The following is a 25,202-nucleotide window of genomic DNA, read 5'->3' as shown; positions in this document are numbered from 1 at the left end:
TCCTTCCATGCCCACCTCAGCCAAGCATGGATCAAGCCACAGCTTGCTTCCCCCTCACTGCCCCCTGCCCAAGGCTGCCTACAGCTCCCAGCCGAGCGGTTGGCAGCTGCAGGAGGTCTCCTGGGATGGCTCCGTGGCATGTGGAGGCAGCTGGCAACCTGCAGCTGCTCCAGCACTCCTGCTTGTGGGCACCGTGGTGTCGTGGCAGGGGTTGGGTTGGAAGGGACCTTGAAGATACCCGGTTCCAACCCCCCCTGCCACAAGCAGGAACCAGCTTCTGCCTGCCTTTGCCACCAGCCTGGGCCAGAGCATGGGGATGAGTTCGGCCGCAGGGCTCCAGCACCCCCACACCGAGGAAGTCCTCATGTTTAGGTGGAACCTCCTGGGTTCAGGTTTATTGCCATGACCTCCCGACCTGTCCCCACCAAGGATCCATGCCAAGGAACCTCAGGTACCACACCCAGCCTGAGACCCCACCACAGAAGGGCTGCAGGAATCCTGTGCTCCCCAGTGGCTCTCAGCCTCGCCTGCCTGGAGTTCAGCCTGGGATGGAGCCTGCTGGGTGCTGCTGGACTCGTCTTGCACCCTGTGCTTGGGCTGTGACAAGCTCTAGACCTGGACTGGAGACTTGCCCAGTACAAGGAGTGAGTTTGGCCTGGTTTGGGGTGAGATGACCTTAAGGCAGGTGAGGTCTGGCCCAGAGTGGTTTACTGCTTGCTTTGCTCCCTGTGAGAGCAGCAGGAGGTCGTTCTCCAGAGCACCACTGCCCAGCCCTGCCATCCCAACACCTCCACCTGCAATGTCTGCACTTGTGGATGCCTCTGGGAAAGGGGCTGCCCAGCGATGATTCTCCAGAGGAGCTGGGCAGAAGTCATCACTGGGTGAGGGTCTTCATCCTGTCCCCTCCATGCTGCCCAAGGAGCCTCCCATGCCTCCCCTCCCGTGGCCACCCACCTGCCCCATGCTGTCTCACAGTGCAAGAGCTCGTCTTGGCAGCAGCAGCTCTGCTCCAGCCAGGCCTCCAGGCACCTGCTGGAGGTTCTGGTGGGGCTGGACTCAGTAGCAGCAGCAGCTCTGCTCTAGGTGCTGGAGGTCCTGGTGGGGCTGGGCTCAGAGAGCTCTGCTCTAGGTGCTGGAGGTCCTGGTGGGGCTGGGCTCACACAGCTCTGCTCTAGGTGCTGGAGGTCCTGGTGAGACTGGGGTCAAACAGCTCTGCTCTAGGTGCTGGAGGTCCTGGTGGGGCTGGGCTCACACAGCTCTGCTCTAGGTGCTGGAGGTCCTGGTGAGACTGGGGTCAGACAGCTCTGCTCTAGGTGCTGGAGGTCCTGGTGGGGCTGGGCCCAGCAGCAGCTCTGCTGCAGATGTGCCTCCAGGCCCCTAGTGAGGGTCCTGGGTAGGCTCAGTGGCAGAACTCCTGCTCGATGCTTGCCATGAGCTCCTCCTCAGAGCAGTCGTAGGTGACCGTGGTGTGTCCCAGGGGCTGTCCCCTGCTCCTCAGAGCACACCTGCTGGGCAAGGGAACCAGTTACTGGTGGCACCAGAGCCAGCTAAGCCTTGGAGGCAGCAGCTGCCCCTGGTCCCATCTCCTCTTGCTGGGAATGGAAAGGTTGTGGGTTAGACTCTGGGTCACATTCAGGCCCTGTTGGGTGAGGCCTTGAGCAACCTGGGCTAGCAGAGGCTTAAGGATCATCCAGTTCCAACTTCAGGCCCCTCCTGCCATGGCAGAGGGCTTGGAACTGGATGATCTTCAAAGTCCCTTCCAATCCAACCCATTCTTCAGAAGCTGGGCCAGGTGGCTCCATGAAATGCCAAAGAGGAGAGATTGTTCTCTCTACCAGCTCCAAAGCTGTCCCAGACTCTTCATTGTCTGTCAGGATGAGATCTACCTCACCTTGGGCTTGCAGCTGGGGTGGATTTGGGCACTGACATTGCCTTCAGCTGGTTTCATAGCTGCAGTGACCACCACCATGGTGCTGTTGGCTTGCTGCTTGGTCCCCTCCAACTCAATTCCATGAGTGGTGCCAGTGCAGGGAAATTAGTTCAGAATCAGATGGAGAACCCTGAGAGGCTTTGTCATACAGGGCAGCTGCTCCTTTGGGTGAGGAGCACCCACAGCACTCCTGGAGCAGGCAGCAGCTGCTCTTCTGCTGCTGTGCAGCAAGTGGCACTGCTGCAGCCCTTCCTCTGCTCTTCTCTGTGCAGGTCAGAGAGGCTCCTGCCCAGTCCAGCCACTCTGACCTAGTTGGGTGAGGGCCAAGCCCTGTGCGTCAGAAGCAGTGATGTGATCCTGGAGCCACCTCCTGAGCAGCTGCTGTGGCACCAGGGCCATATGGGTGTTGTGATCCCAGAGCCACCTCCTGAGCAGCTGCTGTGGCACCAGGGCCATATGGGTGTTGTGATCCCAGAGCCACCTCCTGAGAGCTGCTATGGCACCAGGGCCATGTGGGTGATGTGATCCTGGAGCCACCTCCTGAGAGCTGCTATGGCACCAGGGCCATGTGGGTGATGTGATCCTGGAGCCACCTCCTGAGAGCTGCTATGGCACCAGGGCCATGTGGGTGATGTGATCCTGGAGCCACCTCCTGAGAGCTGCTATGGCACCAGGGCCATGTGGGTGATGTGATCCTGGAGCCACCTCCTGAGAGCTGCTATGGCACCAGGGCCATGTGGGTGATGTGATCCTGGAGCCACCTCCTGAGAGCTGCTATGGCACCAGGGCCATGTGGGTGATGTGATCCTGGAGCCACCTCCTGAGAGCTGCTATGGCACCAGGGCCATGTGGGTGATGTGATCCTGGAGCCACCTCCTGAGAGCTGCTATGGCACCAGGGCCATGTGGGTGATGTGATCCTGGAGCCACCTCCTGAGAGCTGCTATGGCACCAGGGCCATGTGGGTGATGTGATCCTGGAGCCACCTCCTGAGAGCTGCTATGGCACCAGAGACATGTGGGTGATGTGATCCTGGAGCCACCTCCTGAGAGCTGCTATGGCACCAGGGCCATGTGGGTGATGTGATCCTGGAGCCACCTCCTGAGAGCTGCTGTGGCACCAGGGCCATGTGGGTGATGTGATCCTGGAGCCACCTCCTGAGAGCTGCTGTGGCACCAGGGCCATGTGGGTGATGTGATCCCGGAGCCACCTCCTGAGCAGCTGCTGTGGCACCAGGGCTGTGTTGGTGTCCCATGTTTGGCGATCTTTGAGGGCAGCTCTGCTGACAGTGAGGGCAGCAAGGGCTACAAAGCTGCTGAGGAGCCTGGGGCATCTCTGTGGTGAGGACAGGCTGAGAGGCCTGGGGCTGGTTGGGCTGCAGAAGAGCAGCCTGAGGGGGATCTGATCAGTGTTAATCAATACTTGAAGGGTGGGCAGCAGGAGGATGGGACCAGTGCCAGGACAAGGGGAGAGAGGCAGAAGGTTCAGCATGCAGAGGACAGGCTGTGGGTGCTCAGGGTCCAGCCCTTCAGCACCTGGTGAGACAAAGCAGACAGGAGGAGGACAGAACATCTGGGGCCAGAAACCACTTCCCACCTTCCCACCTCTCTCTGCACCGAGGAGCAGCTTCCCCTTTGTGCTCCACTCCTCCCAGCTGCATCCTGCCCCTGAAGCAGTGAGGGAAGCAAGGGGTACTCACTGGTGGGCAGCACTGCTGTCCTCTGGGCCTGGGAGGCTTCTGCTGGACAAAGTCTGGGAGAGAGGAAGAGTCACAGTCACACCACCTCTGCCCTGCTCCGGGGACATGTCAGCTGGAGGCCTGTGCCCAGCACGAGAGAGCCCTGGACCTGCTCCAGTGGGGCCAGAGGAGGACACAAGAAAGATCCGAGGGATGGAAGCCCTCTGTGGGGAAGACAGTCTGAGACAGCTGGGGTTAGTCAGCCTGGAGAAGGCTCCAGGGGCACCTCCTGGTGGCCCTTCAGGACAACTCATCCTCAGCACCACCAGGTTGCCACCCTATTCCCTTCTACCACCCTCGGCACTCAGGGAGCTCAGGTCTCCAGGGGTGCTTTGGTGCTGCCCAGGTGCCAGCACTGCTGCCAAAGGATGGGTTGGGATGGCTGCAGGGAGGTGAGCTGTGCAGAGGTTGTCCTGATTGCCTTCCCTGCTGTGAGCTGTGGGTGGTGTTGGGTGGGAGGCAGGGCAGAGGAGCAAGCAGAGAGCAGCTGCAGCCCCTAGCACTGGGGCAAGCCTGAGTCTGCCTTTGGTGCTGCTGTTGGGGTCTGCCCCGAGCTGGGCTCAGGTCCCTCAGCAGGATTTGTCTGGGTAGGAAAAGACCTTCGAGGTTACCAAGTCCAACCAGCATTAGCCCTACCCAGGCTGGTGCTGTCGGGTTCCTAACCCGCTGCCGAGCTTTTGCCCTCACTCACAAGCAGTGTGTGAAGGCAGCAGCTAAGCCCCTAAGGCAGCCCCATCCATCTCCACCTGGCCTGGCCGCCCACGGGTGCTGCCTGCTCGCTGCTGGAGGACAAAATGCACCGAGGTTCACGTGTGGGGCACAGCACTGATCGCAGCGTGCCCAGGAGACACCCAGCGGTGCCAGCTGAGCCCTGCCTGCAGGCGGCTGGCAAACCTCTCCTGCTGGCCGGGATCCTCCACAGGCAGACTTGCGACTGGAATGTCTCCTCCTTGCTTTTCCTCCCCCTCCTCATTTCACCCCCCCCCCCGCCTCCAACTGTGTCGAATCAACTCACCCTTTCCATCCGGACCCTTACCTCAAAAATCTTGCTCCACACCCCACACCCTCATCTCAGATTCTTCCTTCGGCCCACCCCCTTCCTTCTCCGCAGTGCCTTTGCACAGCCTCCAGCTGGCACAGGGCAAAGCAGGCAGGTTGCCACCACTGCCCAGAGCCCAGAGACGGAAGCTGGAGAAGCTGGCCCGAGAGGAGCTGCCCTCGGAAGCCGCAGCGGGAAGCGGCAGGGCTGGGATGCCCTGCCAGGAACCTCCTCCGGCAGCCTCCCGGGCAGGGTGGGACTGCAGCTTGCACAAGCAGGCAGTAAACAGCTGGAGCTGGCTGCTGCCTTCGCTGCCTCTCTGCGCTCCCAGGCCAGGACGCTGCAGCCAGCAAGGAGTCGGGAGGAGTCAGCCCACGGCTGCTGCCTGCACCGCCTCAGCTCCAGGCGAGGGAAGTGCCACCAGGAAGGGCTCCGGGTAAGAAAGTGCTACCAAGAAAAGCTCCAGCTAAAGAAAAGTACTGCCAGGAAGACTCTAGATAAGAGAGCGCCACCAAGAAGAGGTCCAGGTAAGAAAGTGCCATCAAGTAGAACCACAGAACTGGGGTTGGAAGGGACCTCTGGGCATCCCTGCCCAGGGAGGTGGTGGAGGTGTTCAAGGGCAGGTTGAGCACCCTGGGCTAGTGGGAGTTGGGACTGGGTGATCTTCAAGGTCTCTTCCAACCCAACCCATTCCATGATCCTATGGATCATTGACCCAGCACCACGTGGCCACCAAAGCATGTCCCAGAGTGCCACATCTTTCCTGAACACCTCCAGGGACAGGGACTCCATCCCACCCCTTCCATGGGCAGCCTGTGCCAAGAGCTTCAGGTCTTCTGCCTGGTAACAGAACCTCTGCCTGCAACCAGAACTGTGGACATCCATCCCAAACTGCATCACTGGGCTTGGACTTGGCAATCTCCAGAGGTCCCCTTCCAACCCCTACCACTCTATAGAATCATTAAGGTGGTAGAAGACCTACAAGATCATCAGAGCCCAACCTTCCATGGTCATCACCAGACACTGGATCAGGAGACAGCCAAGATGCTACTTGACCACACAAACCCCCCACATACTGGATTTGGAGGGTCCTCGTGGACCCTCCAAGGCTTGAGTGCGGTTCCAACCCTACTGAGAAGCTCTGGGCACAGCCCCCTCCCTCCCATGCCTTAGGTGGGTCGAGAATTTACCTCCTGCTCAGGCTGAGTCCCACCACCTCCTCCAGCCTCCTCCTCGGTGTCCCCGGCTTGGTGACCAGGGGTGGGCAAAGCCACCAGCACCTTCTCGCCTTCTGCCAGCAGCTCCTGGTTCGCCGCCGCCCGCCGCCGCCGCCGGCTGCTGCCACTGCCCATGGCCGCTGCCGGTCCCGGAGCCGAGGGGCGGCGAAAAGCGGCCGCAGAAGGGAGGGGATGGGGGGGGGGGGGGGGGGGGGGGGGGGGGGAGGCGTTTCCAAGCCGCTTTTGGAGCTCGGATGGAGTCCTCACTCCATGAAATGCCTTCGCAACAGCCTCTCGGCTCCAAATCCTTTCCAAAAGCTACTCCTCCTCTCCGAATCTGCTCTTAGCCCAGCCCCCCGGCTCCAAAGCTTCTCCCAAACCAAACTCTCCAAAGCTTCTCCCAGCCCCTCGGCTCCAAATCGTCTCCCAGACCAAACCCTCCTCTCCAAATCTTCTCCTAGCCCAAACCCTCCTCTCCAAATCTTCTCCCAGCCCAGCCCCTCCTCTCAAACCTTTCCAAACCCGTGGGGACCTGCGGAGAACAGCACAGCCCAGGGGATGCCATCTGGGGCAGGTGTGGGGCACTGACTGGCACTTCTGGCAGTGTCACAGAATGGTTTGGGCTGGAGAAGCCCTTTCAGATCCTCCAGCCCAACCGTTCTCTGACTCTGCCCAGGTTGGGGCTGAGCCATGGCCCTCTCAGCACCTCATCTCTGGGGCTTTGAGACGCCTGCAGGGATGGGGAAGTTCTCTGCCCTCGGGCTGAGCAGTGAACCAGGAGGAGTTTTGGGGAGGCCCCACACTAAGGACAGAGCCACTCTGTTCCCCAGCAGCCTGTTGTGCTTGAAGAAAAGGTTGTCCTCTGCCTCCTGGTGAGGAGAGCCCTGGGGTAAAGCAGCTGTTTGGTATCCAGCAGGTGGGCAGTGGGAGGGGGAACATGGATCTCCTGCCAAGGCAGAGGCTGGTGAGAGCAGGAGGGATGGAGGGGGGAGTCCTCTGGCTGCTCCTCAGCCTGACTGCAGTGACTGCATCTGCTGGGTCTTGAAGCAGCAAGCTAAAGCCAGGGGTCTGTGCTGGAGGAGGAGGCAATGAGAGCTCAGCCCATAGCCAGAAGGTTGTGTCTGTGATGACAGGACAAGGGGGCTGGTTTGGACCCAAAGGGAGATTCAGGCTGGAGAGAAGGGAGAAATGTTTGACACTGAGGCTGGGAAGGGCCTGGCTCAGGGTGCCCAGAGAGGTGGGCAGTGCCCCATCCACAGCACTCTTGCAGGTCTGGGGCCGTGAGCAATCTGCTGTGGCTGGGGATGTCCCTGCTGGCTGCAGGGGTGGGAGTGGATGAGCCCTGGAGGACCTTCCCAGCCCAGTGCATTCTGTGGCTGTATGACAGACAGCACTTGGGCCCCTGGCCCTGCTGGTTGCAGCCAGGGAACTCAGTGCCAAGCTCCAGCTGCTTCCCTGCAGGGCCCCAGCCTGGCTGCCCGCATCCCAGCAAGAGCCCCGTGGCTGCCTCCCGGGTGAGACCCAAGCACCACTGAAAGCAGAGGGGTTCTGGCTTGGGTGGGGGCAAAGGCATCCCCCTGGGCTCTGCTGGGGCTCTGCTGCCGTCTGCCCTCTCTCTTGGCCCAAGGGGAGGTGTTCTGGGGGTGTCCCCAGTGTTGGCTCCTGGGGGGGCTGTGGGATGAGGTTCACCAAGCCTGGCCCCACGAGGAAGGGCTCTGCAGGCATCCAGGACAGGAAGTGTTCTCAAGAAGCAATGAGCAGACTCCTCTCCCTCTCTCTCCTCCTCTCCCTCTCTCTCCTCCTCTCCTCCTCTCCCTCTCTCTCCTCCCTTGGTCTGCTGGCCCAAAGCAGCCGAGGCAGCTTTTGCCACCCTCCAGGAAGGAAACGGTTAAGAGCTGGTCTCCAGGGAGCAGTGGGAACACCTCCATCACAGTCTGGGCTGGTGTCACCCCTCGGTGCCCCGGGTGACTCATTAACCTGCCTCTGCAGCATTAACTCCGGTGCACAGCACCAGCACAGTGAGGGTGGGCAGGGACCTCTGGAGATCAACCACTCCACCCCCCCCTGCTAAAGCAGGGCACCCACAGCAGCTTGCCCAAGGGCCACGGGGATTTGGAAGTTCTCCAGAGGAGATTCCACAGCCTCTCTGGGCAGCCTGCTCCTGTACCCTCACACCAAACAAGTTTGCTCCTCATCTTCAGATGGAAACTCCTGGGTTTCAGTTTGTGCCCACTGTCCCTTGTCCTGTCCCTGGGCACCACTGACAAGAGCCTGGCACCCCATCTCTTGCCCCCCACAGCGCCTTTAGCTCTTGCTGAGCATTGAGCAGATCCCCTCTGAGGATCTCAGCCTCTTCTCCTCACAAAGCTGGTCCAGGCCCATCAGCATCTTCAGAGCCTCCCTTGGACTCTTTCCAGCAGATCTCTGACTCTTCATCTGGGGAGCCCAGAACTGGACCCAGTACTGCAGCTGCAATCTCACCAGGGCAGAGCAGAGGGGCAGGGGAATGAGGAGCCAGCCCCTGCACCCCACCACGCTGCCCTCCCACGCTCTTGCCTTGCTCTTCCCTTTGGGAACGTGAGGGAATCTTTCCTCTGGGAGCACCTCAGCCCACGGTTCAGGGTTACTCCCCCTGGAGTGTTAACCCTATACACACGGCAACTGCAGCAAGCCCCTGCCCCAGACCCCTGCGCCTTGTAGGGCCAGCTGTGGCACAGCTGGAGCCTGACCTGTGTCCCACCCCCCAGCTGGCAAAGCCCTTCCTGCCGAGTGCCTGCACAGAGAACCAGAGGGGTCTCCAGGTGCCCTCACCAGCGTCCAGGTGAGGTGGTGCCCACTGCTAGTGCTGTGCCCACAGCAGCGACCTCAGCCATGACTGCAGACCACTGGGTGTAGGTACCAAGGTGTGGGGTTGGCCCGAGCTGGCTGCTGGTGTCTGTGCCTCATCAGAGCACAAATGTGCCCCCCTTGGCCCCTTCATGCTCAGCCCAGCCTGGCTTCACCTGGCCCTTCTCACCCTGAGTCCCAGTCCCACCAGCTCTCCAAAGAAGGGTGCCCTGTGGGCTGCCCAGCCTTGCCCCAGCCTGCGTGGGCTGCCCTTCTGCTGCAGCCTGAGCAACCTCCTGCTGTGGCTGCCCAGCCCTGTCCTTGCCCTGGCTTTGTGCGGGTACTGCGGGCAGGACTCTGGGTGGCCTTTGGAGCTGTCTGCTGCTGACTGTGGAGCAGAGCCCAGGGTGCAGGGAGCGGAACTGCTCTGCAGAGATCTCATCGGTGTCTGAAGCTAACTGGACAGGAGTGGACATCCCTTCCCAGCAGGAACACTGCTCCTGTTCCTGTCCTGTGAGGTGGAGGAGGCTGAAGTCTCCCAGGCCTGGCTGGGGTCTGCACACCCAGCAGCCAGGCACCATGTCCCAGACACATGCTGCAGGCTTGCACAAGCCCAGGTTGCCAGGGTGTGGATCATAGCAGGTCACAGAATCAACCAGGTTGGAAGAGACCTCCAAGCTCATCCAGCCCATCCTAGCACCCAGCCCTAGCCAATCAACCAGACCATGGCACTAAGTGCCTCATCCAGGCTTTTTTTGAACACCTCCAGGGACAGTGACTCCACCACCTCCCTGGGCAGCCCATTCCAATGCCAATCACTCTCTCTGCCAACAACTTCCTCCTAACATCCTGCCTAGACCTCCCTCTAGCATAACTTGAGGCTGTGTCCCCTTGTTCTGTTGCTGGTTGCCTGGGAGCAGAGCCCAACCCCACCTGGCTACAACCTCCCTTCAGATACTTGTAGACAGCAATGAGGTCTGCCCTGAGCCTCCTCTTCTCCAGGCTGCACACCCCCAGCTCCCTCAGCTTCTCCTCATAGGGCTGTGCTTCAGGTGAGCCTGCTGGAACCAGGATCACCTTCATGGCCCCTTCCCACACAAACCACTCCATGAACCTCTAAGCTGGAGGCCACCAGAGAAGTGTGCAGCTGTAAGGCTCTGTTGTCTCTGCCCTGCTGGAAGAGTGTGACCACCACGGGCACCTGGAGCACAACAGGCCCAGGATGTTGTCCTGTCCCAAAGACCAGAGACAGGATCACTTGTCTCAGTCCTTTAATGTCAACCTTGACCAAGAGACTTCTTAGGGCAGGAGTGCCAGCAAACACCAGGTGCTCACCTTGTTGAAGACAATCTACATCTTCCAGGGAAAAGAAATGTCCTGGAGAGGAAAAGGTCCCCGGAGCAGACAGAGCAGGGCTGGGGCTACCTAAGAGCTTGAACTTCCCAGCAGATAAGGAAGGTTTAGGGGAATCCCCAAGCTGCCTGCTGCTGACTCCCTGAAGTGGTTTGCAGTCCTGGCTTTGTCTCCTCATGGTCTGAGGCTGGTTGGCTTTGAAGCCCTTCAGAAGGTCTCCTGGCTGCTCTGCCAAGGTGCCAGGCTTGTTTTCTGGAGCAAGAGGGAGAGTGCAGCCCGAAGTACTTGGCACAGGCTGTGCAAGAGCAGGGGCTCCACACAAACATCAGGAGCCTGCCCAGAACCAGCACCTGGGGCTGCCTCCCTCTGCAGGCAGCTGTGGGTGAGTAAGGGCTGAGGAATGTCCCCTGAGCAGAGTCCTCCCAGGTGACTGCAGCTGGAGCAGCACTGGCCTGGAAATTTCCATCTGTGCAGCTGCAGGAGGTCAGCTGCAGCCTTCCTGAGCAGAGTGCAGGAGCTGAGACCAAAACCTGCCTGAGGCAAGGCAAGAGTGGGCCAAAAGTCTTCTGCTGCAGTCATTGCTGCCTTCTGCCGTAGGAGACAAGGCGGTGGCGGTGCCAGGGAGCAGTAAGTGACAGCCTGCTCCTACGCACGGGTGCGGGGCTGGGTCTCACTGTGCATCTCCACAGCCTGCCCACACGTCCTGAAGAGGGGAGAGAGGGCAGCAGGCTGAGGGGGGACTCTGCCGCTCTGCTCTGCTGAGACCTCACCTGGAGCACCATGCCCAGCTCTGCAGCACCGTGCCCAGCTCTGCAGCACCGTGCCCAGCTCTGCAGCACCGTGTCCAGCTCTGCAGCACCGTGTCCAGCTCTGCAGCACCGTGCCCAGCTCTGCAGCACCGTGCCCAGCTCTGCAGCACCGTGTCCAGCTCTGCAGCACCGTGCCCAGCTCTGCAGCACCGTGTCCAGCTCTGCAGCACCATGTCCAGCTCTGCAGCACCGTGCCCAGCTCTGCAGCACCGTGTCCAGTTCTGCAGCACCGTGTCCAGCTCTGCAGCACCGTGCCCAGCTCTGCAGCACCGTGTCCAGCTCTGCAGCACCGTGTCCAGCTCTGCAGCACCGTGCCCAGCTCTGCAGCACCGTGTCCAGCTCTGCAGCACCGTGTCCAGTTCTGCAGCACCGTGTCCAGCTCTGCAGCACCGTGCCCAGCTCTGCAGCACCGTGTCCAGTTCTGCAGCACCGTGCCCAGCTCTGCAGCCTCCAGCACGAGAAGGACGTGGAACGAATTACAGGCAAACTTGGTTTGGGTCCCCTCTTTTGAAATGCCAGGCACCCTCAGTGCTGTTTTGTGAGGAGAAGACCCTGTCTAGAACTCAAACATGGTCTCTGTGCAGTCTGGAAAACAACACCACAGTCCCCAGTCAGCTTGGCAGATAAACAGCACCAGAGCACTCTTTTCAGCAACGTTTATCTGTGCTAGAGACTGAACCTGGCAGGTCGGAGCCGACTGTTGCTCTGCTCAGACCCACAGGCACTGCCACATTTGTGTCTGCAAGAAGCTAAACCTGCTCAAGAGCTGCTTCTGGGAAAGCAGACTTTGTGCTCTATGTGTAAGGTCTTGCGCCTGGACTGGGGGAGGTCTAGGCTGGATGTTAGGAGGAAATTCTTCACAGGGAGAGTGATTGGCATTGGAATGGGCTGCCCAGGGAGGTGGTGGAGTCATCGTCCCTGGAGGTGTTCAGGAAAAACCTGGATGAGGCACTTAGTGCCATGGTCTGGTTGACTGGCTAGGGCTGGGTGTTAGGTTGGACTGGCTTGGAGCTCTCTTCCAACCCGCTTGATTCTATGATTCTATGATCATCAATACAGGCTAGGGGGGTGATGTGAAGGGTGACCTCATTCATATTTATAATGATGTGCAGGTGAGTGGCAGGAGGCTGGGAGCCCATGGGGGCAGCCTGCAGGAGGACCTCTGTGAGCAGCATGGTCACATAACAGGCTCTGCCCCTGCTCCTCCTTCTACCGTCCTGAGCATCCAAAGCCCTGCGAGTGGCAGGGGCCTGAAGGCAGCTCCAGCCTTGGGCTGCTCCTTCTCCAGCACGGGCACTGTTCAGAGCAGCTTCCAACCTTCTCTCCTTTCCAGCCCTCAGGCAGAGCTGTGGTGTGGAGCTGGCACTGCAGGTCATAGCTAGCTCAAGTCCCTGCCATGGGCTTCCACAAAGGGTGGCTGGGCTCTAGTGATAGCAAGGCCATGGCACCAGGGTGAGCCACCAGGGCCTTTTTCAGGGTGGGAGAACAAATGAGGCCAGGGTGGGCAGAGTGCAGCAGTGGCTTACTGCCAACCCCCTCCCCCCCCCAGCAGCTGGACAGGTGGTAGAAGATAGCAGGGTGCAGTGTGGGTACTGGGGAGCCTTTTGGAAGCTGCCTGGAACTCCTGTCCATGTGACCTGCTTTCCTGGGGCAGAGCAGGAGCATGTCCATGCCTGTCCAGGCTGCCTACTGGGATAGAGTTTTCTTGGAACCACAGAATGGTTTGGGTTGGAAAAGGCCTCTGAGATCAGCTAGTCAAACACCAGCCTAGCACCACCATGGCCACCAAACCATGTCCCCAAGAGCCATGGCCACACAGGTCTGGAACACCTCCAGGCATGGGGACTCCACCACCTCCCTGGGCAGCCTGTGCCAGTCCCTGACCACTCTTGCACCAAAGACATTTTTCCTCCTCTTCAGCCTAACCCTCCCCTGGCACCATCCCAGGCCATTTCCTCTGTTATTCTGCTGCTCAGTCTCCTGGGATGGAGAAGTGCATTTAGTTGTGCCCTGCTTGCAAGATGCAGCTGGGGTCTGGTGACAGCTGGAAGATGACAGCTGTCCACACTCATCTTGTCTTGTGATCATCTTCCCAATGAAGAAGAAAAAAGAAAGGTCAAGTCCAGCTTCCTTTCCAGCCTTTGCAAGCTGTCCAGGCTTTCTGATAGGAAAGTTGAAGCCAAGAGAAGTGGGCTGGGAGAGCTGGGGCTGTGCAGCCTGGAGAAGGCTCCAGCGAGACCTCAGAGCAGCCTTCCAGTAGCTACAGGGGCTTCATGAGAGCTGGGGAGAGACTTCTGACAAGAGCTGGGGGTTGACAGGACGAGGGACAGCTTTGAGCTGAAGAAATTTAAGAAATTCTAGAGAGTGAAGGTGGTGAGATACTGGCACAGGTTGCCCGGGGAGGCTGTGGAGGTCCCCTGCCTGGAGGTGTTCAAGGACGGGTTGGATGAAGCTTTGTGCAACCTGGGCTGGAGGGAACTGTCTCTGCCCATGGCAGGGGGTTGTAGCTGGAGAATGTTCCAAGTCCCTTCCAACCCAAACCATTCTGCGGTGCCTTAAAGCAGTGTAGTGCTGATGCCCGTCCCTGGAGGTGTTTCAGGGGCAGAGATGCACCATAGGTTAGCCGCAGCCTGGGCAGAGCCAGATCACGGTCAGATCTCAGGACCCTTTCAGGGTCCCTTTGCCCACCCAAGCCACACTGCTCGCACCAGCCCGCTGGGCGGCCCCCGCCCGGCTGCCGTTCCCGCCGGCGCGCCCCGCACTGCCTTTCGCGCCGAGCGGAGCCGGGGGGGCGTGGCCTCCGCTGGCGCCAAGGCGGGGGGCGGGGCTTCCTCGCGGCCGCCATTGCCACAGTGGGAGGCGGGGCCGCGGCCGGCCCGCAGCCAATGGGAGTGCGGGGGCGGGCCGTGCCGGGCGCGGCGCGGGCTGTGAGTGGCCAGCGGCGCGTTCTGGCGCCAACCTCGATGGGGATAAGAAGAGGCGGCGCCGGTGCGCGCCCTCCCGGTACCTGCTGGCGTGCGTCCTCCTGCTGCCGCCGCCGCCGCCTCTCGCCGCTTGTGCTCTCGGTTCGGCTGCTCTCGCCGCTTCTCAGCGCTGCTCATCTCGCCGGTTCTGCTGCCCAGCGCCTCTCGTCCCGCTGCCTCTCCGTGCTGCCGGTCCTGCTGCCGCCGTCATGCTGCCCGCCCGCTCCCCGCTCGCCGCCCGCCACGTCCAGCCCCGCCTGGCCCCCGCCAAGCGCCTGTCGCCGGAGAAGAGCCTGTCGCCCATGAAGGCCCTGGCGCTGAGCGAGAAAGAGAACACGGTGAGCTCCGGCCCTGCCCTGCCCCCATCCCGCTGTCTGCCCCGCAGCGCTCTCACTCGGCCACTCTCGCCCGCAGCCCCCCGCCCTGAGCAGTGCCCGTGTCCTGGCCAGCAAGGCGGCCCGCAAGATCTTCCAGGAGCCCGACGAGAAGCCAGCGGTGAGTGAGCAGCGCCCTGGCACAGAGCTCGCCCTGCTCCTCTTTCCTATTCCCTACTTCTCTTCCCGCCAGATATCGGAACCGGTTTGCTTTTGTTTCGTTATCGGAGGTCTGGAGCAGGCTCCCTGAGTGAGTCTGCAGCTGACACTGAGCTGGGTGGCAGTGCTGAACTGCCGGAGGGCAGGAAGGGTGTGCGGAGGGACTTGGCCAGGCTGCAGCCGTGGGCAGAGGCCAATGGGGTGAGGTCTAACAAGGCCAAGGGCTGGGTCCTGCCCTTAGGTCACAGCAATCCCATGATGGCCCCAGGCTGGGGCGGAGTGGCTGGGAACTGCCCAGCAGAGAAAGCCCTGGGGGATAGCAGCTGGAGATGAGCCAGGGGGTGCCCAGGTGAGCAAGGAGGGCACCAGCAGCCTGGCCTGGGTCAGCACTGGTGTGGGCAGCAGGCGCAGAGCAGGGATTGTGCCTCTGCTCAGCACTGGTTAGGGCACAGGTTGAGTGCTGGGGTCAGCTTTGGGCCCTCGTTGCAAGAAGGGCACTGAGGGTCTGGAGCAGGTCCAGAGAAGGGCACCCGAGGTGAGTCAGGGTCTGGAGAGCAGGGCTGGGGAGGAGCAGCTGAGGGAGCTGGGGGGGTTGGTGTGGAGGAGGCTGAGTGCAGAGCTCATTGCTCTCTGAGAGGAGGCTGCAGTGAGGGGGGGTTGGGCTCTGCCGCCTAGGCTCAGGTGGTAGCAGGAGAGGAAATGACCTGGGATGGTGTCAGGGGAGGGTTAGGTTGGAGACGAAAAGACAATTCCTGACGGGAAGGGTTCTCAGAGGCTGCCCAGGGAGGCGGCTGAATGCCCATCCCCGGAGGTGTTTCAGACTCACAGAGAGGACCCCCTCGGAGGTCTCCTCCCTGACTCCAGCCCCTCTGTGCCCCCTCCAGCTGCCGCGGGGTGAGGAGGAGGAGCCGCTGCTGCGGGACAACCCCCGGCGCTTCGTCATCTTCCCCATCCAGTACCACGACATCTGGCAGATGTACAAGAAGGCTGAGGCCTCCTTCTGGACGGCAGAGGAGGTGAGGGTGGGCTGCAGCCCCCGGCTGCCCCCGCAGCAGGCACGGGCCGGGGCTCTGCGACTGGCCGACAGCCACCCCTTCCTTCCATCTCCTCACTCGTGGCAATGCTTTAGGTGGACCTTTCCAAGGATATCCAGCACTGGGAGTCCCTGAAGCCCGAGGAGAAGTACTTCATCTCCCACGTCCTGGCCTTCTTTGCTGCCAGCGATGGAATCGTCAATGAGAACTTGGTGAGTGTGGGAGCTGCTGGCACAGCTCTGCCCGGTGAGCCTGCTGCCCCAGCTGGCTGCCTGCCAGGGCCTGTGGTGTTGCCACACAGTGCCCTGAGCTCGATTAGCAAACTGGGGTGCTTCCGTCCTTGGTGAGCTTGCCCTGCCCATGATACGCTGAGCATGGTCTTACAGGATACTTTGGTTCTGATCCCTTGTCCTTCTGCATTCTCAGTGCTCCTCTTCGTGGGAGATCAATAAAATTAAGGGATTTTTCCCATTCCCCCTGGGAACAAAGAGTTAACTCACAGGTGGGAATTGTGAGGAGCTGCTGCTCTTAAAATCGTAGAGTCAGTCAGGATTGGAAGGGACCACCAGGATCATCCAGCTCCAACCCCCCTGCCATGCCCAGGGACACTCTACCCTAGAGCAGGCTGCCCACAGCCTCAGCCAGCCTGGCCTTAAACACCTCCAGCCATGGGGCCTCAACCACCTCCCTGGGCAACCCATTCCAGCCTCTCACCACTCTCATGCTCAACAACTTCCTCCTCACATTCACTCTCGATGTGTGAGGATCTCCTCACCTCCAGCTTTGCTCCATTCCCCCCAGTCCTGTCACTCCCTGACAACCTAAAAAGTCCCTCCCCAGCTTTTTTGTAGGCCCCCTTCAGATCCTGGAAGACCACAAGAAGGTCACCTGGGAGCCTTCTTTTCTCCAGACTGCTCAGCCCCAACTCTTTCAGTCTGTGCTCACAGCAGAGCTGCTGCAGCCCTCTGATCAACCCAGTGGCCCTTCTCTGGACATGCTCCAGCATCTCCACATCCTTCTTGTAATGGGGGCTCCAGAACTGGATGCAGTACTCCAGGTGGGGTCTCACTAGAGCAGAGTAGAAGGGGAGAATCACCTCCCTGGCCCTGGTGGCCACATCTCCTGCTGCAGCCCGGAATCTGGTTGGCTTTCTGGGCTGCAAGTGCACACTGCTGGCTTATGTTGAGCTTCTGGTCCACCAGCATCCTCACATCTCTCAGGGCTGCTCTCCAGCTTCATGCTGCTGCTAACGGCCACCACGTCTGGAGTTACGGGGAGGATTCTGTGGGCTGAGCAAGAATCACAGAGTAGCTTGGGTTGGAAAAAGCATCTGAGATCAGCCAGTCCCACACCAAACCATGGCCACACAGGTCTGGAACACCTCCAAGCATGGGAACTCCACCACCTCCCTAGGCAGCCTGACCACTCTCGTAGCAAAGACATTTTTCCTTCTCTCCAACCTGACCCTCCCCAAGCCTTCTCCCTCTGTGCTGCTGCAGCTGTGCCCATGCTGCTGCCGTGCTGTGCCCTGCAGGTGGAGCGGTTCAGCCAAGAGGTGCAGGTGACAGAGGCTCGCTGCTTCTACGGCTTCCAGATCGCCATGGAGAACATCCACTCGGAGATGTACAGCCTGCTGATCGACACCTACATCAAAGACCCCCAGGAGAGGTGCGTGTGGCCCTGGGGAGGGCGCTGAGCCTGGGGCGATTCACACCTGTCACCATCTCTAAGGTGCTCTGGGGCTGTGAGCTTGACTTAGAGCTAAGCCCCCTGGTAGCCAGCAGCAGTTGGACTTCAGTAGGCTGAGTCAGGTGCTGCTGGGGGTCCCTCCCAACCTGGCATTCTCTGGTGTGAATCTTCCTCTGAACTACATAAGGAAGGACTTGCTAAGGGTGGAGCTGGAACCACTTGGTGTAGGAATAGAGGAAACGGTTGCAAGCTGCACCAGGGAAGATTCAGACTAGATGTTAGGGACTATTTCTTCACAGAGAGGATGATCAGATGTTGGAATGGCCTGCCCAGAGCAGTGGTGGAGTCACCATCCCTGGAGGTGTTTCAGCAGCCCGTGGACCTGCCTCCTGGGGCTGTGGTTTGTTGTTGACCCATCAGTGCTGGGTCAAAGGTTGGACTGGATGATCTTTGAGGTCTCTTCCAACTTGGCTGTCTTCTGTGATAAGGGAATATCTTAAATACCTCATAGAAATGTTTGGGTTGCAGAAGACCTAAGACTGACTCCAACCACTGACCTGAGACCACCACAGTTGTTTAACCATGTCCCAAAGTGCCATGAGAAGGATCCTCTGCACCTAGTAGAAAGCTGTGCAGGAGTTTGTCAGTGCTAACGCTGCAGAAAGCCAACTGCACTGCTCTGAGCTGCTGAGCTCTAGCAGAGTTTTGAGGGAGAGCTCTGCTGGCCACTGGGGGCTGCTTGGTCTCTAGTTTAAGTCTTGAAGTGACACTGTCAGACTCCTGGCATGGCTCAGGTTGGCAGGGACCTCAGAGCTCATCTGCCCCAACCTCCCCACTGTGTCCAGGGACACCTCTCAGCTACTCAATGCCTCAGCCAGCCTGGCCTGCAACACCCTCAGGCAGGAGGCAGCCACAGCCTCCCTGGGCAGCCTGGGCCAGAGTCTCCTCACCCTCACACTGAATAACTTCTTGCTCAGCTTCACTCTAACTCTGCTCTGCCTCAGCTCCAAACCATTTCCCCTTGGCCTGTCTCAGCACCCCTCAGCACAAGTCCCTCTGCAGCCTCCCTGCAGGATCCCTTCAGGCACTGGCAGGCAGCTCTGAGGTGCCCCTGGAGCCTTCTCTGCAGGCTGCACACCCTCAGCTTCCTCAGCCTGTGCTCACAGCAGAGCTGCTCCAGCCCTGGCATCATCTTTATGGCCTTCTCTGGACTCTCCAGCAGCTCTGTGTCCTCCTGCTTGGGGACTCCAGCACTGGAGGCAAGACTGGAGGTGTGGGCTCAGCAGGGCATGGGAGTTCCCCTGAGCTGGTGTTGCTGTGGTGGGTGGGTGAGAGCAGGCAGCTGATGGCTACACACAGGGCTAGACTGGTGCAGGAAGGAGACTTCAGAAGCAGGGTGAAGTGCAGTGGATGCTCCCTGTGCTGGTGCCCAGTGCTGAAAGCTTTCTCCTCCCCAGGGAGTTCCTTTTCAATGCCATTGAGACGCTGCCCTGTGTGAAGAAGAAGGCTGACTGGGCCTTGTGCTGGATTGGGGACAAGAAAGCCACCTATGGTGAGTACCTCTCTGGGCAGCCCAGTGAATTCCTCCCTGGCAGAGGTGCTACCACTGCTCCTGAAGGCTTCACAGCTCCCAGGGGTGGGTCCTGAGAGGGCTCTGCTGTGGCTCTGGAAGTGGCAAACCCTCACCTTGCAGATGGGCTCCTGGCCAGGCATCCCTGCCCTGCTGCTGGTGTCTGCTCTCGGCCACCCTCTCTGCCCGGTGACAGGGAGCATGGGATGGGCTGGAGGACGCCTTGGAGCTCAGCTAGTTCCAACCCCCTTTCTGGGGCCACCAACCATGCAGCGGGGCTTGAGCTTGATGACCTTCAGCAGCCTCCTTCCTTCTCCTTGGAGGATGCAGGCCCCTGCTCTGCAGTCTCTGGGTGCAGGTGCTGCTCAGGTTTGTGTGATGGTTGCCACCAGCCTTCCCTCCACAGGAGAGCGTGTGGTGGCCTTTGCAGCAGTGGAAGGCATCTTCTTCTCTGGCTCTTTTGCATCCATCTTCTGGCTGAAGAAAAGAGGGCTGATGCCAGGCCTCACTTTCTCCAACGAGCTCATCAGCAGGGATGAGGTGAGGAGCAGCAGCTTCCAGTCCTGATGCCCAGGCAGCCTGCAAAGCTTACCAAAGCTTCTAAACATCTCCCACTTGGCCCTTGCAGCAAGAGGATAAAAGAACTTTCAGCTTTTTGCCTCCCCTAGAGTGGCTTCAGGCCAAATAACTTAGAATGGGTTGGGTTGGATGTTGAATGTCATTTAGTTCCAAGTTGGAACTGGATGTCTTCAACCTCCCACCAGCCCAGGTTGCTCAGGACCTTGTCCAACCCAGCCTTGAACCCCTCCAGGGAGGGGACAGCCACATCCAGTGTCTCCCCACTCTCACTGTCAAGAATTTCTCATCTCTCTCTCAGCCCAAAGCCATTGTCCCTCATCCTGGCACTGCTGGCCCTTGTCAAAAGACCCCAGCTCTCCTGGAGCCCCTGCAGGTGCTGGAGACAGGTCCTTGGGCTGGCTTCTGTGTTGTGCTAAGCAGCTCTGAACTCCCTGACCCCTCTTTGCAGGGTCTGCACTGTGACTTTGCCTGCCTGATGTTCAAGCACTTGCTGCACAAGCCCTCAGAGGATAGAGTGAAAGAGATCATCACAAATGCTGTCCTCATCGAGCAGGTGAGGCCCTGCCCTGCTCTGGCAGCCAAGAGAGGGCAGGGGGCTGTTGGCATGGCGCTAACTCGGGTGGGCAGAGGGCAAGCAACAGGTTCTGTGTGCGCCAAGAGCTGCTGTTTCTGCAGGAGTTCCTGACTGAAGCCCTGCCTGTGAAGCTGATTGGCATGAACTGCAGCCTGATGAAGCAGTACATCGAGTTTGTGGCTGACAGGCTGATGCTGGAGCTGGGCTTTGGCAAGGTGAGGCTCTGCAGGGCATCTCTTATCAGGAGCAGCTGAGATGGGGAGGGGGTGGTGTGGAGAAGAGGAGGCCGAGGGCAGAGCTCATTGCTCTCTGCAGCTCCCTGAGAGGAGGCTGTAGTGAGGGGCAGGGTTGGGCTCTGTTTCCTGGGTTCAGGTGAGAGAAAGAGAGGAAATGTAATGACAGACAAAGGGGGATGGGTTTAAATTGGCAGAGGGGAGATGCAAACTAGATGTTAGGGAAGGGTTCTTGACAGTGAGGGTGGGGAGACACTGGCACAGATTGCCCAGGGAGGGTTGTGGAGCACAGAATCCCTGGAGGTGCTCAGGACCAGGTTGGATGAGTCCTTGAGCAACCTCTTCTAGTGGGAGGTGGAACTGGCTGATCCTTGAGGTCCCTTCTGACCTAAACCATTGTATGGTGGCAGGGGAGGGTTAGGTTGGGAGAGGAGGAAAAATGTCTTTGGTGCAAGAGTGGTGAGGGGTTGGCACAGACTGCCCAGAGAGGTGATGGAGTCCCCATGCCTGGAGACAGTCCAAAGCCACCTGGACATGTTCCTGGGTGATGCTGCTCTGTCTCCAGAGGTCCCTTGCAGCCCTCACCACTGGTTCTGGTCCTAGAGCACTGCCTTTGCATTCCAGATCTACAGAGCAGAGAACCCCTTTGATTTCATGGAGAACATCTCCCTGGAGGGCAAGACCAATTTCTTTGAGAAGAGAGTGGGTGAATACCAGAGGATGGGAGTTATGTCAAAGCCCACAGACAACTCCTTCACCCTGGATGCAGAGTTCTGAGTGGACTGAGGCCCCAGGAGCTGATGTCTGCTCCTCTCCTGCCTGGGAAAGGTGAAAGGCATGGAGTCACTGACTTGAACCCTTTACTGACCCCCTTAGAAAGGGGGTGCTGGTGGTGCTTCCTAAGAGGCTTAGTGTAGCACCAGCAGGGGAACCTCTCTTAGCCTTTTTCCAGGGGTGTTGTAGCAGGTTTAGATCTCTTCCAGCATCTGCCACTCCACTCGGAGATGAGGGCACCTTCCTTCTGCAAACGGAGGCTCTGGAGAAGCTCTGCTGGCAGGAGGGGACTCAGCAGCTGGGAGCTTGTAGTTTTTAATTCACTGAGCATTCTGCAGCAGGCTGGAGGCAGCCACAGGACCTCCCTGCTCCCATGGTGGCTTTGGAGGTGGCCTTTTTTTAGTCCTGTTTTAATTTGTACATAGACCTGGGCACTTTAAGGGTGACAATAAAACACCTGGTGATGCTTGACGAGGGGAAGAGGTAAGACTCCAGCTTAGACACTGCTGGGACCTGATGTGTTTTTAATGCTTCTTGCTGGATCTGTAACTCAAAACTGGTGCTTCAAGTCAAAGTGGTGGTCTGGAAGTTGAACAGGAAGAAGCTTGGTGTGGGAGGTGAAGAGCTGAGCAAGTTGGACATCCTAGGCTGCTGGAAAACCAACCTGCAGCTGGCTTCTGGACTGCCTGTTCTTGGAGAGCTGGGGACAGCTTCATCACAGTAATAAAAGCCTGGTTGTACTGCTGTGGTGCTGGCTTCAGTGCTCCAGGGCAAAGCTGGGAGCTCAAGGCACAGATCTGGGTTGGGAGCAGCCCTGAAGAAAGAGCCTTGGGGGTGCTGGGTAGCTTCCCAGGAGCCAGCAGTGCCCTCCTGCAGCCCCCAAGGCAGCTGTGTGCTGGGCTGCAGCAGGACAGCAGAGGGGATTCTGCTCTGCTCAGACCTCACCTCCAGTGCTGCTGTCCTCAGCAGCAGGAGGACACAGAGCTGCTGGAGAGAGTCCAGAGGAGGCCACAGAGGTAATGCTAGGGCTGGAGCAGCTCTGCTGTGAGCACAGGCTGAGGGAGCTGGGGGTGTGCAGCCTGCAGAGGAGAAGGCTCCAGGGGGAGCTCGGAGCTGCTTGCCAGTGCCTGAAGGGATCCTGCAGGAAGGCTGCAGAGGGACTTGTGCCGTGGGTGGCTGGAGCTAGGCCAAGGTGCCACAGCAGCTCATCTGGCAAAGCTCCTCTTGAAGCAGCTCCTGATGGATCCCTGGTTGCTTCCCGCAAGCAACTGCGGCTGGCTGTCACCAGGGGGGCCCCTCGGCCAAGGAAGCAGCAGCTCCAGCATGCCAGGGACGGTGCCAGGCACTGACTGGAGTGCAGGTCAGTGGCAGAGCTGGGCCAAGGTTTGGTTGCTGGGGCTTCCCCCTCCCGCGGTCTGCAGCTGCTCACCGAGTGCAGGGCAGGGGCCCCAGACGCAGATCCTGCCCTGCATGAGGTCTTGGAGCAGATCACAGAATGACAGAACCATGGAATGGGTTGGGTTGGAAGGGACCTTCAAGATCGTCTCGTTCCAAACCCTCTCCTGTGGGCTCCTGCCCACAGCAGCAGGGCTGGCACTGGATGATCTTCAAGCTCCCACCAGCCCAGGCTGCTCGATGCCTCATCCAGCCTGGCCTTGAGCACCTCCAGGCAGGGGACATCCACAGCCTCCCTGGGCAGCCTGTGCCAGTGTCTTTTCCCACTCACAGTTGGAATTTCTTCCTCCTCTCCAGTCTGTCTCCCCTCTCCCAGCTCAAAGCCATTGTCTCTTGTCTTGTCACCCCCAGCCCTTGTCAGAAGTTCCTCCCCAGCTCTCCTGGACCCCTTCAGGTACTGAAGGTTTCAAGAGGGGAGCTTGGAACTGAAGCCCCCACCCCTGATCAGCAGGTCCTGTCTCTACAGGTGGCTGCTCTGGGGGTGTTCAGTAGCTAGGAGGTGCCAGGGTCTCTCTTGGGATCTCCTCAATTGCTTCTCCCTGAGGGATCTGGGAAGGGTTTGTTTTTGTCTGCTTATGGCAGCAGCTGGGTGAGTCAGAACAATTGGCAGTGCCACCAGAGGGACCTTGGCATTTCCAGCAGGAAGTTTGTAATTAACTGAATCACCATCAGGGCATTTGTGTGGCCCAGGCCCCTGTGTCCAGCAGCTATTTTTAGCCTTGCCTGACAGGGGCTGTGGCTGCCTCCGTGGAGGTGACAGCTGCAGCCTTGCCTGGTGAGCTCTGCTGCCTGGGTGTAGGGTGTGAGGTTTGGGGCTGCAGGACAGTGCTGAAGCACACCTGTCTGTGTCATGGACCGGGATGGGTTGGCTTCAAAGGCACCTCCAGCAGCTTCTAGTTCCAATCCCTGCCATGGGCAGGGACACCTCCATCAGCACAGCTTGCCCAAGGCCTCATCCAGCCTGGCCTTGAACACCCCCAGGCAGGAGGCAGCCACAGCCTCCCTGGGCAGCCTGTGCCAGTGTCTCCCCATTCTCACTGCCAAGAATTTCTCCTCTCCAGTCTCCCCTCTCCCAGCTTGAAATCTCTGTCCTGGCACAGCCAGCTCTTGTCCAAAGTCCCTCCCCAGCTCTCCTGTAGCCCCTGCAGGCAGCAGAAGGCTGCTCTGTGGTCTGCCTGCAGCCTTCTCCAGGCTGAGCAGCCCCATCTCTGCCAGCCTGTCCCCTTGGGTGAAATGTGTCCTCAGCTGCGTGTCTGTGGGTGCAGCCCTTCCTGGGTGATGCTTTGAGTGCAGATCCCTGAAGGATAAGTTGCTCCTCCTTGGAAACCTCTTAGGACTTCATCTGCTCCTTTTCATAGGCAACTGCTGCCAAGTCTGCACATCTGGGGAGGCTTCCTGCTCTGTCTGCAGCAGCAGGGATTCCCCAGGGGCTGGCCACATTGCCTTGGTGCTGATCTTAATTAGGACAAGTGCCTGACAAATGCTGTTGGCCTTAAAGCTTAATGAATCATCTCCCCCAGCAGCTGTTAATTACCTGGCACAGGCCCTGCCTGGGCTGTGGCTGGCAGGGTGCAGGGCTGGGTGGGTTGAACCAGCAGGCTGTGGCAGGGACATTGAGCAGAGCTTCTGCCTTGGAGCAGCTGTGTGGGTTCTGGGGTCAGCTCCCTCTGAGTTCTCCTGCCTATGAGAAAGAAATTTGTATCCAAGCTTCTCGCCCCAATCTACCACTGGAGCTGATGCAGAGGAAGGGGCACTTCATCACCCAGTGCCAGGCAGCAGCTTGCAGCGGGTCAGAAGGTACCTAGCCAGTGCTTGCTTGTTTGATGCCACGGGAAGCCTTGGTGACCAACTCCTGTCCTGGTGCTTGAGCCTGGTCAGGAAAAGCCTAGACTGGCAGAGCTGCAGTCACTGTCCCAATGGTGGCCCCAGGGAATGCCAGGGCAGCTTCAGGTTGGAGGTCAGAAGACATTAGTTGGCTGGGAGAGTTCTCCCAGCCTGGCACAGACTGCCCACCTGGCTGAATGCCCATCCCTGGAGGTGTTTCAAAGGCAGAGCTGTTGTGCTATGGGCCAAGGCTCAGGTCCAGCCTGGTTAGTGTTGGAGAATGGTTGGGTTGGGGGATCAGAAAGGGCTTCTCCAGCCCAACCCATTCTGTGGTTGCATGCATCTGGAGCTTGTGGGAGGGGAGCCCAGGGAGGGGAGGAGAGGACGGCTAGGGCTGGAAGGGGAACCTAGGCAGGAGAAGACAGCTTGGGCTGGGAGGGGAGAACAGGAGCAGTGCAGCCCCTCCAGCCAGTTCCAGCCCTGTCAGAGCTGCTTTGAAGGATTCAGGCTGTGCTGGGGCTCTGAAGGTTGCTGCCTGCTTGCGTGGGCTGGGAACTGCTGCAGCAAAGGGCAGCAGCGAGGGCTGGAGCAGGCATTGGGGGTGCTGGGAGAGAGGAGCTGAAGCTGAGGCAGCAGTGTGCCCAGGTGGGCAGGAGAGCCAGTGGCATCTTGGCCTGGCTCAGGAGCAGTGTGGCCAGCAGGACAAGGGAGGATATTGTGCCTCTGTGCTCAGCACTGCTCACACCGTGATTGCTGTGTCCAGTTGTGAGCTACTCAATTGAAGAGAGCTGTTGAGGTGCTGGAAGGTGTCCAGAGCAGGGCAGCAAGGCTGGGGAGGGGCCTGGAGCACAGCCCTGTGAGGAGAGGCTGAGGGAGCTGGGGGTGTGCAGCCTGCAGAAGAGAAGGCTCAGGGCAGAGCTCATTGCTCTCTACAAGTACCTGAAGGGAGGTTGTAGCCAGGTGGGGTTGGGCTCTGCTGCCAGGCACCCAGCACCAGAAGAAGGGGACACAGCCTCAAGCTGTGCCAGGACAGGTCTGGGCTAGATGTTAGGAGGAAGTTGTT

General features: G+C 59.4%; 2 protein-coding genes across 2 annotated transcripts; one reads left to right on the top strand and one right to left on the bottom strand.

Annotated features, from left to right (window-relative positions):
* Nucleotides 1–362: 362 nt before the first annotated feature.
* LOC135176887 (cystin-1-like) lies at nt 363–6,070 on the bottom strand. Its single transcript, XM_064146326.1, has 3 exons — nt 5,897–6,070; nt 3,629–3,681; nt 363–1,505 (listed from the first exon to the last, which is right to left on the bottom strand). Exons 1-3 carry the CDS (start codon nt 6,056–6,058, stop codon nt 1,400–1,402), a joined length of 321 nt encoding a protein of 106 aa, XP_064002396.1. The 5' UTR covers nt 6,059–6,070; the 3' UTR covers nt 363–1,399.
* Nucleotides 6,071–13,900: 7,830 nt separating this feature from the next.
* RRM2 (ribonucleotide reductase regulatory subunit M2) lies at nt 13,901–21,605 on the top strand. The gene is made up of 10 exons (XM_064146785.1): nt 13,901–14,212; nt 14,289–14,369; nt 15,292–15,423; nt 15,537–15,653; nt 16,976–17,109; nt 18,588–18,682; nt 19,107–19,240; nt 19,728–19,832; nt 19,955–20,068; nt 20,711–21,605. The coding sequence occupies exons 1-10, from the start codon at nt 14,084–14,086 to the stop codon at nt 20,861–20,863; spliced, it is 1,194 nt and encodes a 397-aa protein (XP_064002855.1). The 5' UTR covers nt 13,901–14,083; the 3' UTR covers nt 20,864–21,605.
* Nucleotides 21,606–25,202: the final 3,597 nt, after the last annotated feature.

The sequence above is a fragment of the Pogoniulus pusillus genome, chromosome 7, assembly GCF_015220805.1.
Source record: "Pogoniulus pusillus isolate bPogPus1 chromosome 7, bPogPus1.pri, whole genome shotgun sequence".
Classification (NCBI taxonomy): Eukaryota; Metazoa; Chordata; class Aves; order Piciformes; family Lybiidae; genus Pogoniulus; species Pogoniulus pusillus.
The sequence above is the reverse complement of the archived record's forward strand: the minus strand, read 5'-3'. Positions and strand labels throughout refer to the sequence as shown.